The sequence below is a fragment of the Sceloporus occidentalis genome, unplaced genomic scaffold, assembly GCF_023333645.1.
Source record: "Sceloporus occidentalis isolate IW3139 unplaced genomic scaffold, rSceOcc1.0.p SCAF_4, whole genome shotgun sequence".
In the NCBI taxonomy this organism is placed as follows: Eukaryota; Metazoa; Chordata; class Lepidosauria; order Squamata; family Phrynosomatidae; genus Sceloporus; species Sceloporus occidentalis.
In genome coordinates, this window is record NW_028316984.1 from 147,085,032 (window position 1) to 147,101,399 (window position 16,368).

A 16,368-nucleotide genomic window follows, 5' to 3' on the forward strand; every position below is an offset into this window, starting at 1 on the left:
AATAGATGAAAAGATCTCTGATGTTACTCTCCTCTTGTAGGCCTCCTTTTGAGATAAACCTTCCTCAAAATTTCAAGGAGACATTACTAAGAAGGACCACTAATGTCTCCCCACCTTTTAGGGTAACATTTCCAAGCTTAAAGTGATAAAAGGAAGTTGTGTGCAGCACTGAGTGATGGGCATATGTGACATCATGTACACACCCATTCTTCCACTGCACAAAAAATTAAAATAGCTGAACCCACAATAAAATATAAAATATGGTTATATATAAAGCTCAGCCTATGAGGAAAGCAATGGCAAACCTCCTCTGATTAAAACTTAAAAAAAAAAAAACCCTATGAAAGAGTCACCAAATGTCAGAGCTGACTTGTAGGCATGTAACAATCAAAACTCTGCCCTTTAGCCAAAAGTCTTGCAGAGTGGTTTTCAAAGACAGTCCCTGGTCTCAGGCATACAGTGTAAATTTAAGATGTGACACACGAAGAATAAGGATGAGAAGGGAGGAAGTAAAAAACAAAGGTTCAGTTCTTAAAATGAGCAGATAAGATAAAAATGGTTCATGGAGCTTACTGAGGTGTCTATTAGAAGAGTTAAAGCACAATACTAAGGGCCCTTCCACACTACACAATTATAGTCCTACACTGTTTTAACTGCCAGGGCTGCATCCTATGGAGTCCTGGGGGTTTGTGGTTTGGTGAGCCACTAGAGCGCTCTGGCTGGAAATTCTAAATACCCCCACAATGGAATGATGGCAGTTAAAGTGGAATCATAGCACAATAACTGCAGTGTGAAAGAGTTTGGGAGCTGCACACTGGTTATGTGTCTTTCCTTCCTCCCTCAAAAGAGGCTTCTCTCTGCAGTGAGATTCATCATCAAATATTGACATAAGGAATTTCCCCCCCACTAATCTACAGCTTTGTGCTGTTAATCACATTTTTGTATAGGTTTAATAAATTATACCACTACCGCATCCCAGGACTCATAGCAGGAATTTTCTGAATAGGATATTAATATGAAATTGAAAGAAAAGCAGAGAATGCTGGGAGAACGCAATGTTTAGAACAGGGAGGACTGAATATGAGTGGAGAAAGGCTCATTTCTTTCCAGCCAGACTGATATAATACAGCAACCTGATGGAAGAGATAAAGTATATATGGAATGGTATCAACACCTCTACACTGGTATAAGGATTTTTACATAAGGGCAAATCCTATAACTTCACACAGAATTGTCTGGATTCACCTTGCATCTTATCTGCATGACTTTTCGGTTTTCACCATCATTCAGCTAAAGGAAAGAATTATAGCACAAACAGGCAACCCAAAACACAATAAATGTAAAATATAGGTACAGTTATAATGCTTACTTATTCATTATTGCTCACATATTTCTACCAGGTTAAAGACTGGCTCTTTAAAAATCTTGCATGCCTCTTGTCAAGCACCCTCTCAAGATCCCCTCTTTGTGTGCAGCTGGCTTCATTTCACAAAGAAACGTCCATAGGTATATGTTGGTGAGGTGAGGAGAAGTATCACTATCTGACTACATGATCACTTGACTACACCACTGAGGAAGGGTGGGTTCCCATGTGGACTAGAATCAAAGATCAATTAAGCTATAACTCTGAAGAAGCAAACAAAAAGTACTTTGTGGGAGACTGAGTCAGCAATGACATCACTTTGTTACAATGGCACAACATTTAGAAATGTTGGCTTCTAGACCTGCATGTTATGTTCCTCAAGGATTTCTAAATAAATAATTACCCAGTAGTACCTGTTATTGAGTCCATTTATATGGAAGTGAGAAAAAAGTAAGGTTTTATGTTCATGGATTTTGTTTTCCATGGGGGTCCTGGAACCAAACCCCAGCAGATAACAAGGACCCACTATAAAAAAAATGGAACATAGTGCTTGCAGAAAAGCCATCACTGTTGCTCTTCTCAGTTGTGCAATGGGCTGCGGTCTTCCATACTGTCTCTTAACCTTGTCTCCCTGCCTTATCCTCTTCCTTTAGAATATTTTTTTTAAATCCCCACATTTTCCATGCAATTCTGGAACTCTGATACCATGACGGAGGTTTAAAAAGAAAGAAAGAAAAGAAGTAGAAAAAAATAAATAGAGGTAATGAGAGTGCTGGGGAATAGTGAAGAGGAGTGGGGACAGGGGGAGACACTGACACTATGTAACTGGCAATTGTACCATTGCCCTGGGAGTGACATTTTACACCTGGGGAATTGCACTTCCATGTCACTGACAGGTTTTCCTCATCATAAAAGGAAAGGATTGGGGATACAGCAGGTGTGGGTTGGAGGCATCATTGTGCAATAAGTATCTCCACAGCTGCTTCTTTCCTGATGTAAATGTGATTTAAAAGCCACAGTAATGTCCTAAGGTGCTGATCAGCACCCTCAGTCCAGTGATTTATGATACAACCAGAACTGTGGAAAACAGTAGCAGGATGCAATAAACTCTTTCATTGGGCATGTTTTGGTGATCTTGGATGGGCTGCCCACAGGATGCTGTCTTATGTGTGTCTGATTATTGCTCCATCTAGTCCAGTATTGTTTATTATGACTACTGAGGGCTCTTTGTGGTGGTTGTGGGAAGCTGGAGCACTCAAAGTGTCTGAAGGGCACTACACTGGAAAGAGCCAGGATGGTTTAGTGATTTGAGAATTTGACCACAACTCTGGAGACCAGGATTTGAATCTCCACTCAACCTTGGGAAACCACTGGGTTACCTTGGGCAAGTTAAACTCTTTCAGCCTCAGAGAAAGGCAAAGGCAACCCCCCCTGAACAAATCTGGTCAAGAAAACTCCACAATATGTTTGTTTATGGTCACCATAAGTTTGAAACTACTTGAAGGCAACATCAACCACATCCACATCAGAAAAGATCACATTGGACAATTATGTTGTTCTTTGCTCTTTTGGTCCTATCCACAGTTTTACTAGAGCTATCAATTCACAAATGATCTTTTTTAAAAAACAAAAAACTCAAAACAAAACAAAACAATCATTTCCATCTTTTAATCCATCAAAACTTTCATTAATTCAGAATATATTTGCATGCTACAAAACCTCAGCAGTGGCTTGATGGGGATCTTGAGGGAATGTTTGTTTCTCTGAACCATGAAATAGCACACAGGTGTTTTTTTTTAAATACTACTAATTGATATTAAAGGAAAGATGGCCCTTCCTTCCTTTCTAAATGATGTCAGTCATAAACAAACTGAGAGTACATCAATACTGTGGAAGACCCAGGTTTAAAAGACAAATACTGAGCACAAAAGAGCCATGCAGGTTTGAACCAAAAATCACCACAGCCTAGCATTCTGTTCTCAGAAATGGCTGTTTCAGAAGGTTATGAGCAAGACATGTTAGGCCTCAGCCCTTGATTTCCAGAGGTATACTGCTTCTGAACATGAAGGCTTCATTTACAGAAATAGAATTTTAAGAACCTAAGAACCACCACACTGGGACAGACCAAATTGAAGAACTGTCTTCCAAGAACATTTTGCTTCCTGAAGCAAACAAGAAGATGATGCCTCCTCCCTGGTTTGTAAGCAGAAACTGACTGTACTGGGCAATGAATTTTACTTCAGCATTGCCAATGGGAGAGTATCCTTTGCAGTACTTGAGGCACCCCAGGCTTCCTTAGAGGGCCCAGAACAAGTCTGGTGGCATACACAGTTCTGTCATGCAACAGAAGAAAACAGCTGGAAAATTCAAAAAGAACAGCTGGGAAGCTGCCAGTGCTACCTCCCAATATTTTCTGCTTGAGGCAGTTGCTCCACCTTGCCTAATAGGTCCTTCCAAGAATCTAGGTAGTCTACTGTTCTTTTTCCATAGTAGCCAACCAAATGTTATCATAAGCAGATCATGAATGCAATTACATCCTCCCACTTATGATCCCCAGCAACTGACTGTTAGTCATTAATTGCCCCACCTTCATCCATTTTGGAAAAAACTCAGCACAGTCTGGGATAACTTAAGAGCATTGCTACTAACACAGTTAATTCCAGTGGTCTTTGGTTGCACATTGTTTGTAGCAACAGCTTAAATATTTCACTTTGTAAGACAGATTTTGTTGCTGTTATGTGAATTCAAGTTTGTTTATTTTTTTATTCATTCATTTTCTTTCATTTATATGCCACGTTTCTTCCAGAGTGAGATTCAAGGCAGCTTCCAAAGAGGATATTTTCAAATTAAACCTTACAAAAATGTAAAAACAATTTTAAAATCTCCATATTATATGATATTTAGAAACCATGCAAATGTAAATGAACAGAACACACATCTTAGCAAGACCCAGCATGATGTAGTGGTTTGAACTATGACTCTAGAGACCAGGGCTCAAATCCCAGATTGGCCATGGAAACCCCTTGGGTGACCTTGGGCAAGTCACACTTTCTCAGTCTCAGAGGATGGCAATGGCAAACCCTCTCTGAAGAAAATGCCAAGAAAATCCCATGATAGGTTCGCCTTAGGGTTTCCATAAGCCAGAAACAATTTGAAGGCACCCAGCAAGAAACAACAACTCAATAGGAACCTTCCCTGCTTTCCAATTAGAAGTCTGCTTGAACAAAAATATATTTGTCTGCCAATGAAAGGAAAGCAAAGGGGGTCTAGACTGACCTCCAGTGGAAGGGAGTTCCAGAGGGTGGGGGCAGCCACTGAGAAGGCTCTCTCTTTTGTCCTCACCAGGTGAACTTGTGATGGTGGTGGGATCAAATGAAAACCTTTCCTTCTGAATCTTAAAATTTTGGCAGGTTTGTATGGGGAGGTATGATCTTTCAGGTAGTCTAGACCTAAGCTGCATAGGACTTTATAGGTCATGATCAGCACTTTGAATTATGCCTGGAAATGAACTGGCAGCCAATTAAGCTGTTCTAGACACAACATTTTAGACCCACTGGAGTTTCCAGACAGTTTCCAAAGACAGGTCCACATAAAAAGCATTACAGAAGCCCAAACAGGAGGTTAATCAAGCATGTGTCATTGCAGCCAGATCTGACTTCTCAAGGAACAAGGGTGCCCATGCTGATCTGACTTCTCAAGATATGGGCACAGCTAGCACACTAGTTTTAGCTGTGCAAATGCACTTCTGGCCACTGCTAAAACCATGGCATCCAGGCTCAGGGTTGAATCCAAGAAAACATTCAAGCTGGGAGCCTGAGATTTTTTTTTTTTGGGGGGGGGGGGCATCCAGTGCAGGCAGAGTCCTTCTTCCCTGATCTGACTTATGGTGAACCTGTCCTAGGATTTTCTTGATAAGATTTATTCAGAGGAGGTTTCGTGGCCATTCCAGAAAATGTATCTTGAAGTTTTCTCTCCATCAAATTGAAATGAGGAAAGCGGCTTATGGGTGAGCCCTACTATGGCCTCTACATGGCTAGATCAGGGGTGTGGGATGGCTGTGGGGCCCTTGAACTTTATGTGCTTTCAAACCCTCTGATGAACAGGGTTGGGAGGAGAGAGATATCCATATGACATTATTTGGATCAAAATAGGGTTGCAGTTAAATTTATAGATCTCTCTTTTTAGAAATATTTTTATTAAGAATTTCCAAATACAGTTAAAATACAAGTAAAAAATTAACATACAAAGAAAGGGGTGGGGGTGGGGAACCCCCAAAAAATACAAAGAAAAGAAAAATAGTAAGAAATGGTGATAGATAAAAGAAGAACATATTATTTGCAACTTGCCTCATGGCGATTTTACATAACTGGATAGTGTAGCTTCTTCAAAGATCATTACCATTTATGTACTTTTATTGCTTAACCTAATCTACTAATTGTTAAAACCTAAAGTCAACCTGTTATTCACTTGCATGTCCACCACATATGATAAAATGATCCCATCTGTTGCTTGCATTTCCAATATGAGTTTGAAACAGCTTTGTGCATTTTGGCCAATTTGTTTGGTGTCAAATATCATCACCACACCAACTTATATTCTCTTTTAAATCATAACATAATGTAAATTTGATTCCCTTCAACCAAAGTTTTTTTCATTGATCCAAATGTATATTACAGTTGGCCCTCCATATCCACAAATTCTACATGTATGGATTCAACCATCAATGGCTTAAAAATATATTTTTTAAAAAAATCTAAAAAGCAAAGCTTGCTCTTGTCATTTTATATAAGTAATACCATTTTACTATGGCATTGTATATAATGGGATTTAAGTATCCACATATTTGGCATCCATAGGTGATCCTGGAACCAAACCCCTGTGGATACCATGGGCCCACTGTACATCCAAAACTTTGTAACCACTTTATCATACTGTGGTTGTATTGGTCTTCTTCCATCTTCATTTTTAACAAGAGTCTTTGCCATCCCTCTCAATGGTGAGCCCAGACATCTCTCTCAGACAAAGGTCTGGAAACCACGCCCTATAAGGGAACTGGGTATGTTTAGCCTGGGCAAAAGAAGATTAAGATCTGACATGATAGCCATGTTTAAATATTTGAAAGGGTGTCATATTGAGAATGGAGCAAGCTTGTTTTCTGCTGCTGCAGAGACTAGGACACAGAGCAATGGATGCAAACTACTGAAAGAGTGATTCCACTTAAACATTAGGAAGAACATCCTGACAGTAAAAGCTGTTTGACACTGGAAAATATGTGGCGGTGGAGTCTCCATCTTTGGAGGTTGTTAAACAGAGGTTGGATGGCCATCTGTCAGGAGTGCTTTGATTGTGTCTTCCTGCATGGTAGGGATTAGATTGGATGGTTTCTTCCAACAGTCTATGATTATATGATCTCCCTGACCAATTAATGGCTCATGAAGTTAGCCCAGTAGGGGAGCTCTCTTTAAAACCATGTTCCCAGCACTTGCATCCCACATCCAGTTTTCTTTCTTCCCAAAGGACTGCTGTTGTTGTGTGCCTTCAAGTCATTTCCAACTTTTGGGGATCACTAGACAACTCTATCCTGGGGTTTTCTTGGAAAGTTTCTTCAGAGCAGGTTTGCCACAGCCCTTGTGGTCTCTTCCAGCTCTATGATTCTATTCTCTGAGGCTGAGCGAATGTGACTTGTCTGAGGTCACCCAGTGGGTTTCCAGCCCCATAACTCCAATGAATTGATTTCCCTCCTATCTTCTTTCTTAAATATTCAGCTCTCAAATCCATACACAGTAACAGGGAATGCAATGCTTGTATGAGTCTAACTTTGGCACTCAGTTGTCTATCTTCACTGACAACAACTCAAAGAGCCTGGCAGCTGATGGTGATGAGGAGGAAGAGAAAACAAGGCTGCCTTACCCCCCCCCCCCCCACACATCCTGGACTCCCCTTTTGTTGCATTGCTTGCTCAGGGGAATCTCTGGGCAAAATCTTTGGGTCTCTTCTTGGGTTCCTTTTGTTTGCAGCTGGGCTTGGGTTTGGTTTGAAGGACCGGTGACAGACAGGCAAGGCATCCAATGGGTGGACTCTGAAAGAGACCCTTCTGCTGGGCGAGGGTGATCTTCTGCTTGCAGCCTCTTCAGGCCAGACCCCTATCCTTCCTTCCTTCTCTCCTTCCCTCCTTCCTTCCTTCCTTCCTCCCTCCCTTCTTCCATTGCAATCTGGGTTTCTGTCGCCTCCTGTGTGGGAGATGACAGAAGGGAGAAAGGAAGGAAGGAGGGAAGGAAGAAAAGAAGAGTCGCAAGTAGCAAGTACATTTCTATACCACTTACTTATGTACTAAGTGGTTTACAAAGTGCAAGCCAATTGCCCCCAACAAGCTGGGTATTCATTTAAGCAACCTATGGAAGGATGCTAGGCTGAGTTGACCCTGGAGCCCGAGCTGGTATTGAACTCACAACCTTGTGGTTTGTGAGTGAGTGGCTGCAGTACAGGCATTTAACCACTGCACCACCAGGGCTTGGGACTGGGGTCTGGCCTGAGGGGGCTGCAAGCGGAATATCACCCTCACCCAGGAGAGGGCTTTCCTTCAGGCTCTACCATTATTATGGTGGCTGGGTTCCTGTGTGTGTGAGAGAGAGAGAATTGCACCCAGGCGATCTTTGCACCCATTCTTGCACCCAGCCCAAACCTCCAAGATTTTGACAAGATCACCTGGGTGGTGCAAGCTTTTCCAGATGAGCCCCATCCATCCAGTCTTCCCGGAAAGCAACACCAAAGGATCCCTTTTGCAAGATTTTGTCCGGGTACAAGGTTGCCTGGGTGCAATGTTTTCCAGGCAATCCCTCCCCACCCAAGCCCCAGCCTTACCAGCCCTGAAAAAACGAGGTGAATCCAGCCACGCTGGGGCCCATGCTGGGGCCAGAAGAAGGAGTAGGAAGAGGAAGAGGAGGAGGCAAGGCTGGATGCATGTTTCCCAACCCTTCCTCTTTGCAATAAATCCCAAAATCTGCAACGGCAACTTTTGCAAGGCAGGGGACCCAGTGTCGGGGACTGAGGTTGCCTGCAGTCTTCTTGGAAGGAGCAGCAGGTCCTTCCTTCCTTCTTCCTTCCTTCCTTCCTTCCTTCCTTCCTTCCTTCCTTCCTTCCTCTCCTCCCTCCCTTCTTTTCTTCCTTCTTTTCTTCCTCCCTCCTTCCCTCCCTCCCCTCTTTCCTTCCTTCCTTCCTTCCCTCCCTCCCTCCCTCCCTCCGACTCCTTTGTCTGGGAAGAGGCTGGCCATGTTGGTGTCTCTGTCCAGGGGGAGGTGAGGGGCTGCAATGGGCTGCTCAGAAAAAGGGAGGGACCCTTTGCCTACCTGGAGAAGCAGCCTTCTTCCTTCTCCGGCCGCCTGGCCTTTCCTCTATCGCTGGCCTCCTCCGTCGCTCCTTCCTCCAAAGACTGGGCATTCCCAGCCCCAGCCCCGTCCTCGGCCATGGCCCTCGCCTTTGCAAAGGGGAAAGGCGCTGTCCGCAGCTCCCTGGTGCTGAAACCAAGCTCCGGCTGGCTGGCTGGCTGGCTGGCTGACAATGCAGCGGCAGCGCATGCGCCAATCCTGGGAAAAGAAGCAATTGAGGAGATAAGGGAGGGAGGGAGGAAGGAAGGAAGAGGGAGCCTGGCATGTGGCCCAATGGCAGCCCAGGGAGAGGGCTGGAGGGAGAGCCCAGGTGGGGAAGCTGCTCTCCTAGGGCTCCAGAGGTCATCTAGCCTCTAGGGGGCGCTCTAACACACAAGCTGTGGGTGGGTGGGTGATCCATGGATGGGAATCCCCTCCAGAGGAGGGGGATGGGATGCAAAATGGGATGGTGAAGAGGTGATATGATATAGCCCTGTTTAAGTATTTGAAGGGATGTCATATTGAGGATGGAACAAGCTTGTTTCTGCTGCTCGAGAGACGAGGATATGGAGCAATGGATTCAAACTATAGGAAAAGAGATTCCACCTCAACATTCGGAACAATTTTCTGACAGTAAGAGCTGTTCCTCAGTGGAATATGCTGACTTGGAGAGTGGTGGACTCTTCTTTTTGGAGGTTTTTAAACACAGGCTGGATGGCCATTTGTCAGGAATGCTTTGATTGAGAGTTCCTGCATGGTAGATTGGGGTTGGACTGGATGGCCCTTGGGGTATCTTCCAGCTCTATGATTGTGTGTGGGGCACTGCAGAAAAATGTAGAACAGGACAAAAGAAAAGAACCAAAAAGCACTCCTAGACATATAAAACCATGCTTCTTAGTCATGCTCCAAATGGAAGACATTGTGGGAAATTCCTCCTGGGCAGAAGTCGAAATTGTGAAGTCGAAGGCTTTCACAACCAGCATCCATAGTGTGTGTGTGTGTGTGAGGGGGGGGGGTTGGGCTGTGTGACTATGTTCTGGAAGGTTGAAATGTTGGATGTGTCCAGGAAAATGAAGAATGTCTGGTCACCCTACTTTAGAGTGACCAGATGTCATAAGTGCAAAAGAGGACAAGGCACTGTGGGGCATTCCAGAGAAATGTAGGACATTACAAAATAAAACCCAAAAGCACATTGGACATATAAATCCTTATTTTTAGTCCTGTCCCATATGGAAGACAGTTTGGATTTCCTCCTGAAGAATCAGATTAGAAGTGAGGGCATGATAAAACAAAAGCCAAAAGGATTCACAGATAATATAAATCTTAGTCTTGCTCAAAATGGAAGACATTTTGCAGTTCCTCCTGAACAGTAGGTTACAAGGGAGGACATGACCAAAGAAAAGCCAAAAGCATTCATAGAAATATAAATTCATGCTTCTTAGTCATGCTCAAAATGGAGGACATTTTGAAAATTCTTCCTGGACAGGTGTTGGATGTGTCCAGGAAAAAGAGAACATCCTGTCACCCTTCCTCAGGGTGACCATATGTCATAACTGCAAAAGAGGCACTGCAAAATGTGGAGCATTCCAAAATAAAAACTCATAGAAATACAAATCCATGCTTCTTAGTCATGCTCAAAATGGAAGACATTCTGGGATCCCTCCTGGACAGAAGGTTGAAATGTTGGACATGTCCTGGAAAAGGAGGACGTCTGGTCACCCTGGCTCAAAAATCAGACATGAATGTTTGGCTGCTTCTTTATCTTTTTCTCCCCTATTCCTAGAGGTCTCAATGTTTCAGGTGTGTGGAGAAAAGTAAAGCTGTTTGCTATGAAGAGGGTTAACCTTGTTGGCTATGTTTGTTGTTGTTAGCTGCCCTCGAGTAGACCTTGACTCAGGGCATCCCTGTGGATGAGACATCTCCAAGATCCCCTGTCCTCCACTGCTTTGCTTAGGTCCTATAAAGTCAGACCCATGACCTCCCTGACTACATCCATCCATCTTGCATGGTGTCTTCCTCTCTTTCTACTTTAGCACTACCAAGTGCATTTCTATACTGCTTATCAGTGAACTAGCACTCCCTAAGTGCTTTACAGTGTGTACGACAATTGCCCCCAGCAAGCTGGGTATTCATTTTATTGACCTATGAAAGGATGGAAGGCTGAATGGACTCTGGAGCCCTTCCTCAGATCCAGCTTAGAACCTTGTGGCTGCAGTACTGGCACTTAACCCTGGTGGCGCAGTGGTTAAATGCCTGTACTGCAGCCACTCACTCAAAACCATAAGGTTGTGAGTTCAATCCCAGCGAACGGGCTCAAGCTCGACCCAGGCTTGCATCCTTTCAATGTAGCTAAAATGAGTACCCAGAATGTTGGGGGCAATTAGATTACACTTTGTAAACTGCTTAGGGAGTGCTTAAGTGCACTGATAAGCAGTATGGAAATTCACTTGCAATTGCTATTAACCACTGTGCCATCAGGATTCTTTGTTGTTGTGTGCCTGCTTTGTTGTTGTTGTGTGCTTTCATGTCCTTTCTGACTTATGGCAACCCTAAGGGCAAACCTGTCCTGGGGTTTTCTTGGCAATATTTGTTCTAAGGAGGTTTGCCCCTGAGGTTGAGAGCATGTGACCATAAAGGTTTTGTGGATTTTGGATGTTACTGTATTTTGCCATGAAATTAATATCTTTTGTGAGCAAATCTCCTTACCCTTGTTGTTCCCCAAACAGGGAAATGTTGCTTTGGGGTCTGTAGCTTCCAGAATTCCCCAGTCAGTGTTGAAAGAGAGAGAGGCTTCTTGGTGGCTGCCCCAAGACATGAGAACTCACTTCCCAGGGAGGTCAGAATGGCCCCCTCCATGTAGTCCTTTCCTGGAGGAGGCTAAAATCTTTTTAGTCAAACTAGGAGTTTAAACTGAATTATTCTTTTTTCATACTTTATTTATTATAATTATTCGGTATATATATAAAATAGGACAAACTAAATAAATCCATACAGTTCATTCACTCCCCCTCCCCATTATATTTTTATATCTAAAAATCATATGTCATCATTCATCCTGATAAACCCATTCCTTCTATACATTCATTATTTCCATTGGTTTTCACATTCAGTGATTTCTGATTTATTTGAAGTCTATCTGCATTATCTTTCATTTTCTGTTCCCTCTTCATCTTTTTTCCATTGGTTCTTCCAGTGAGTGTTGTCTCTTCTCCTTTTTCATTCCAAGTATTCTTGGTGAATGTTATATAGTGTTGTTATCTAATTCTTACTCCAGTAACAATCGTATTATTTGCTTTGTTTTTCTTCAATGCCTTTTTTCTGTCTTCAGTATCTCACTTTAACTGAACTGTTTTTAAGAACTTTTAAGAAGTCTTTTTATTGCATTTTATTCTTTTGTTGAAGCTGACTTGTTTTAATACTACCAATAGTTTAGTTCTATTTTAATGTTCTCTTTTGTATGTTTTTAATTGTATCATTCTTTTAAAAAGTGAGTGTCACTTCTTGGGGAAAAGCATGATAGAAATTAATATAATAGTAATAATCCCACCTCTCCCTGCCCCAAATAGCCTGTGTTAGTTATAAAAAGTAGTAATGGCAATCAAAATGATTCTATGATTCTAAGCATCATTCGTTTAATTTCTGCTGGAAAAATTCATTCTCAGTCCCTGTGAAAACCCTGTCGGTGGAAAGGTTAGGACAAAAGATAGGAGACAGACCAAAAGAAAAGGTGTTGACTCAAATGCTTAGCACTTACTTTCCTATGAAGGACATGATGTGGAATGCTTAAGGGAACATTAAAAAATATTTCAGATGTTATACATTCAGTAACTGTGGCGGGATACAAACGGGCAGGGGAAGACGTCTTGGAGGTGTATTCTGCTGAATACGGAGCCTCCAGACCACCCGCCCCGGGGGCATGGCTCAGGAGATGGGGCTTCCACATGGGGGGCAGTGAAGACGCCTCACCTGGGGCCGTTTCTGACCCGCAGTTTCCAAACCGCCGCCTCGGAGGACGCTGCAAAGAGAGAGGCAGCTTCCTCATGGGCGGCCAAAAACGGGGCTTTTTTTTTTCCTTTGCCGGCTGGCGGATGCGCAGCTGCGCAGCTGCAGCGCTAAGCAGCGGCGGCAGAAAGCCTATGGGCACATTTAAAGTGCCCAAGCCCCTTTAAAACTTTTTCCCCCGCTCTGCCCAAGAACAATGGTGGTCTCCTGCCAGCTGGTGATCAGCTGGTGTTGGCATCCTTGTCCGCTTGCACTTTACCAGTGTCACCAGCATCATGGATGCCTCCTCTCCTTTGGTCCCTGCGCTCTTGCTGAATCTGCAATGCACAGCCACAGCTGTCGCCGCTGCCACCGCTGTCCCCCTGCCATCCCCCATCACCTCCCTTGTATATATGTAAATATTTACAGTTTTAGCGGTTTTTATTGTTAGGTGAAAATGGCACAGGAATGTGTGTAGGGGCTCACTTTAAAGTCCAAACTTTCCAAGCAGCGCATGCGTACATGTTGCTCTAGGGTTAGGGTTAGGGTTAGGGTTACGAGTCTTAAAATGTGCTGCAGCTGTGCTGCAGCTTCCACACCTGCATGGCAGCTGACGCTGCAATTAAAGCCTGACTGCAAACTGCGCATGTTCCAGGACCCCGACTCATTATGCGACGCAGCAGACACGGAGCTTTTAAATGGGCAACTTAAATTAGCGGCATAGCAATTCTGGCATACCGGTGCAGCAGCTTACAGACAGAGCTGCGCAGCTGCGCATCAAACGGAAAAGAAGCGGAGAAAAGCAGCACCTTTTAAATGCCGCTTCTTCGCGCTTGGGGCGTGCGGGGGGCATGTTCATGGCGGCATTCAGGTAAGGGCCGTCTGAAGGCTCTACCTTCATGACGTCATGAATACACCCCTTTTTGCCCGTCTGTATCCCGCCTATGTGAGTTACAACACTAAGATGTTGCACAATCAGTAACTATGGCACTGTAATGTTGTGAAGAATGCTCCGTCAAGTTTCTCAAACAGATAAATACATTTATTGAAAAGTCAGTATCTTTTGGAAAACTGGAGCTTCAGAATATTCACGCACATGGTCAGTCTCATTCCAAACAACAACTGCCACTCCCAAATTCACATAATGATTTATAGAAACACAGAACAGGTGAATGAAGAGAGAGGATGTAAAACTAAAAGAAACATACAACATATATCACAGGTGCCTTATAGATGGGCCTTTGGCCCGCCCTCAGTATGTACTAGGGGTTGGCTGAGGATGCAGCGTCCAAACAGGCCTCACCCCTAGTACGTACTGAGTACGTCAAAATGGCAGCACCCAGTACACATGGGCACCGCCATTTTGATGTGGGGGACGCTTAGCATCCGCACGTCGTGACACAGTTATGAAACTGCAAGTGCGCCATTGGTGCTTTGCAGCATCATAACTGCACCGCAAAAAGAACCTGCTTTTTGTGGGTTCTTTTTGCTGCGCGAGGGAGCCGTGTGGTTTGTCTGCTGTGGCTCCCTCACGCAGAAAACATGGGCGCCGGCAGAGTGCCCTTTTTGGGCACTCGAATGCTTTAATTCAGCAATAGGGAATTTTGTGGCCTTTCAGTTCTTATTGAGGCAAACTCCCACCAACACTTACCACTAGCCATGCTGGCTGGAGGGTGAAAGTGAACTCCAACAATATTTGGAGGGCCACTCATTTTCAATCCCTGGCTTTTGATTTGTGAAACATTTTGATGGATTTGTTTTTCTGACTGTTGTGAGTGATGGCCAAAACCAGGCCATCATAATGAGCAAAATAATGCAGCCCTCTTTGAAATCTAGCAGTGGATCAATACTTGTGTAGATTCAGTTGATTCAGTCGGTTTACTCTGGTTGGAGGGGACAATTGGATTCAGGCTTAAGTGCTGGACTTAAAAAAAATAGTCCTGCCATTGAATGCTTTGGTACTTTGCTACATAAAAGTAGTTGTACACCATCTTCATGATCCCTCTGACTCCTGTGTGCTTGGCCCTTGTCATCATGAAAATGATATGTTGCATGTTTCTCATATCGTTATAAAAATAGCAAAAAGGAAAAGATTTCTAAATTGCTGGAGTGGAGAAAGCACAGTAATCCACTTGCCTTTTTGAATAAGCTCTTCCTCTCTTAATACTGTGGAAGTCTTAAGACAGCATAAAGAACATAAGCCTTTCTGCAACACCACTTTGGAGACTCTCTCTTAACATAGGATAATGAGATTTACTGAGCAGTCCTATACATATCTACTCAGAAGTAAGTTCTGTGGTGTTCTATCAGACTTACTCTCAGACAAGCTTTTATAGGATCACAGCCCTAATTGACTGGAGGTGGAGTCTTGAGACCAGGGTGGGGTTAAAGGAAAATGCTGGCTAAGAAAATATTTCCCTCTGTGATTCACATAAGGAACAGAGAGCAATGGGCAGATCCAAGATTGCTTAATGAGCTACTTGACAGAAAGACAGCCCAGGATTTGGTTTGAAGTTAAAAGCCTCTGCTTGCTGATTTATTTTCTTGCCTATTCTCATGATGCTTTTTAAAAAGTTATTTAAAAAAGGGGGGGAGAGCTGCTGAAATGTATAGGCAGATTGACTTGACAAGCTTTTGTAAACATGTCATTACATTTTACACTTTACGATTTTATGGAGGCTGAAATCTATTGTGATGGCTTGATTCCAGGGAATAAAGCTGAGGAGTGCAAGCTAGAAGGACTTCATTAGTTCCTATTCTCAGCTCTTGACTGGTGTGGCACAATTCTAAACAACCAAAAATAAACAAATTCAACAAGCAGAATGTTTGGTGAATATTTGATATATGAACGTATCTGGAATCTCGCCACCCTGACATGTTGAAGTCCATGTTGCAAGTGTCTAGGGGAGAAAGCAGGTGGACAGAAAAATCAATGGGAGCAGAATGTACATTTTTTTATCACCTACTTTGTTTACATGGACATAATTGATTCTTCCCTCATGAGTCCTTCCTGAATCTTCATTCGTGAAGAAAAGCCAGAGATAATTTATTCTTTGTCCCTACCTCTTCCCTATCCCTCTACTGACATGCATTCTCTCTGCTGTCAGGGGTTCACTTTTGAATCTTGCAGTTGGTTGCCTTCAAGTCATTTCCAACTTATGATCACCCTAAGGCAACCCTATCATGAAGTGTTCTTGGCAAGTTTCTTCAGAGAGGGTTTGTCATTGTCATCTTCTGAAGTTGAAAAAGTGTGACTTGCCCAAAGTCATCCTGTGGGTTTACATGACTGAGCTAGGATTCAGACCCTGGTCTCCAGAGTCATAGTCCAATGCTGAAACCACTACACCATGCTGGCTCTTGAATCTTAGGTGGACTTTAACTGGAGGCTATAGCAGTGCAGAATCCCTAGCTCAACAGCTCCTACTTGGGGCTGCTTGAAGTGAGCCCTTTCATACAACACAGTTGTTGTAGCACTGTGAGTCCACTCTAACTGCCATGGCTGTGCCCTTGGAATCCCTGATTTTGTAGTTTCTTGAGGTACTGGAGCTCTCTGGTTGGGAATTCTAAATGTCTCTTCCTAAGTTGCAAATGCCAGGTCTCCATAGCATGGAAGCTTGGCAGTTAAAGTGGAATCAAAATGCTATAACTGTGTAGTGTGAA

General features: G+C 43.4%; 1 protein-coding gene across 1 annotated transcript in view; it reads right to left on the minus strand.

Moving 5' to 3' along the window:
• Positions 1-16,368, minus strand: part of DISP2 (dispatched RND transporter family member 2) — a 56,434-nt gene that overhangs the window by 27,002 nt on the left and 13,064 nt on the right. The window contains exon 2 of the mRNA XM_089521953.1: positions 8,710-8,946. Within this exon, the coding sequence (XP_089378079.1) occupies positions 8,710-8,828 (119 nt within the window). The 5' untranslated portion in view covers positions 8,829-8,946. The remainder of the gene's footprint in view (positions 1-8,709; positions 8,947-16,368) is intronic.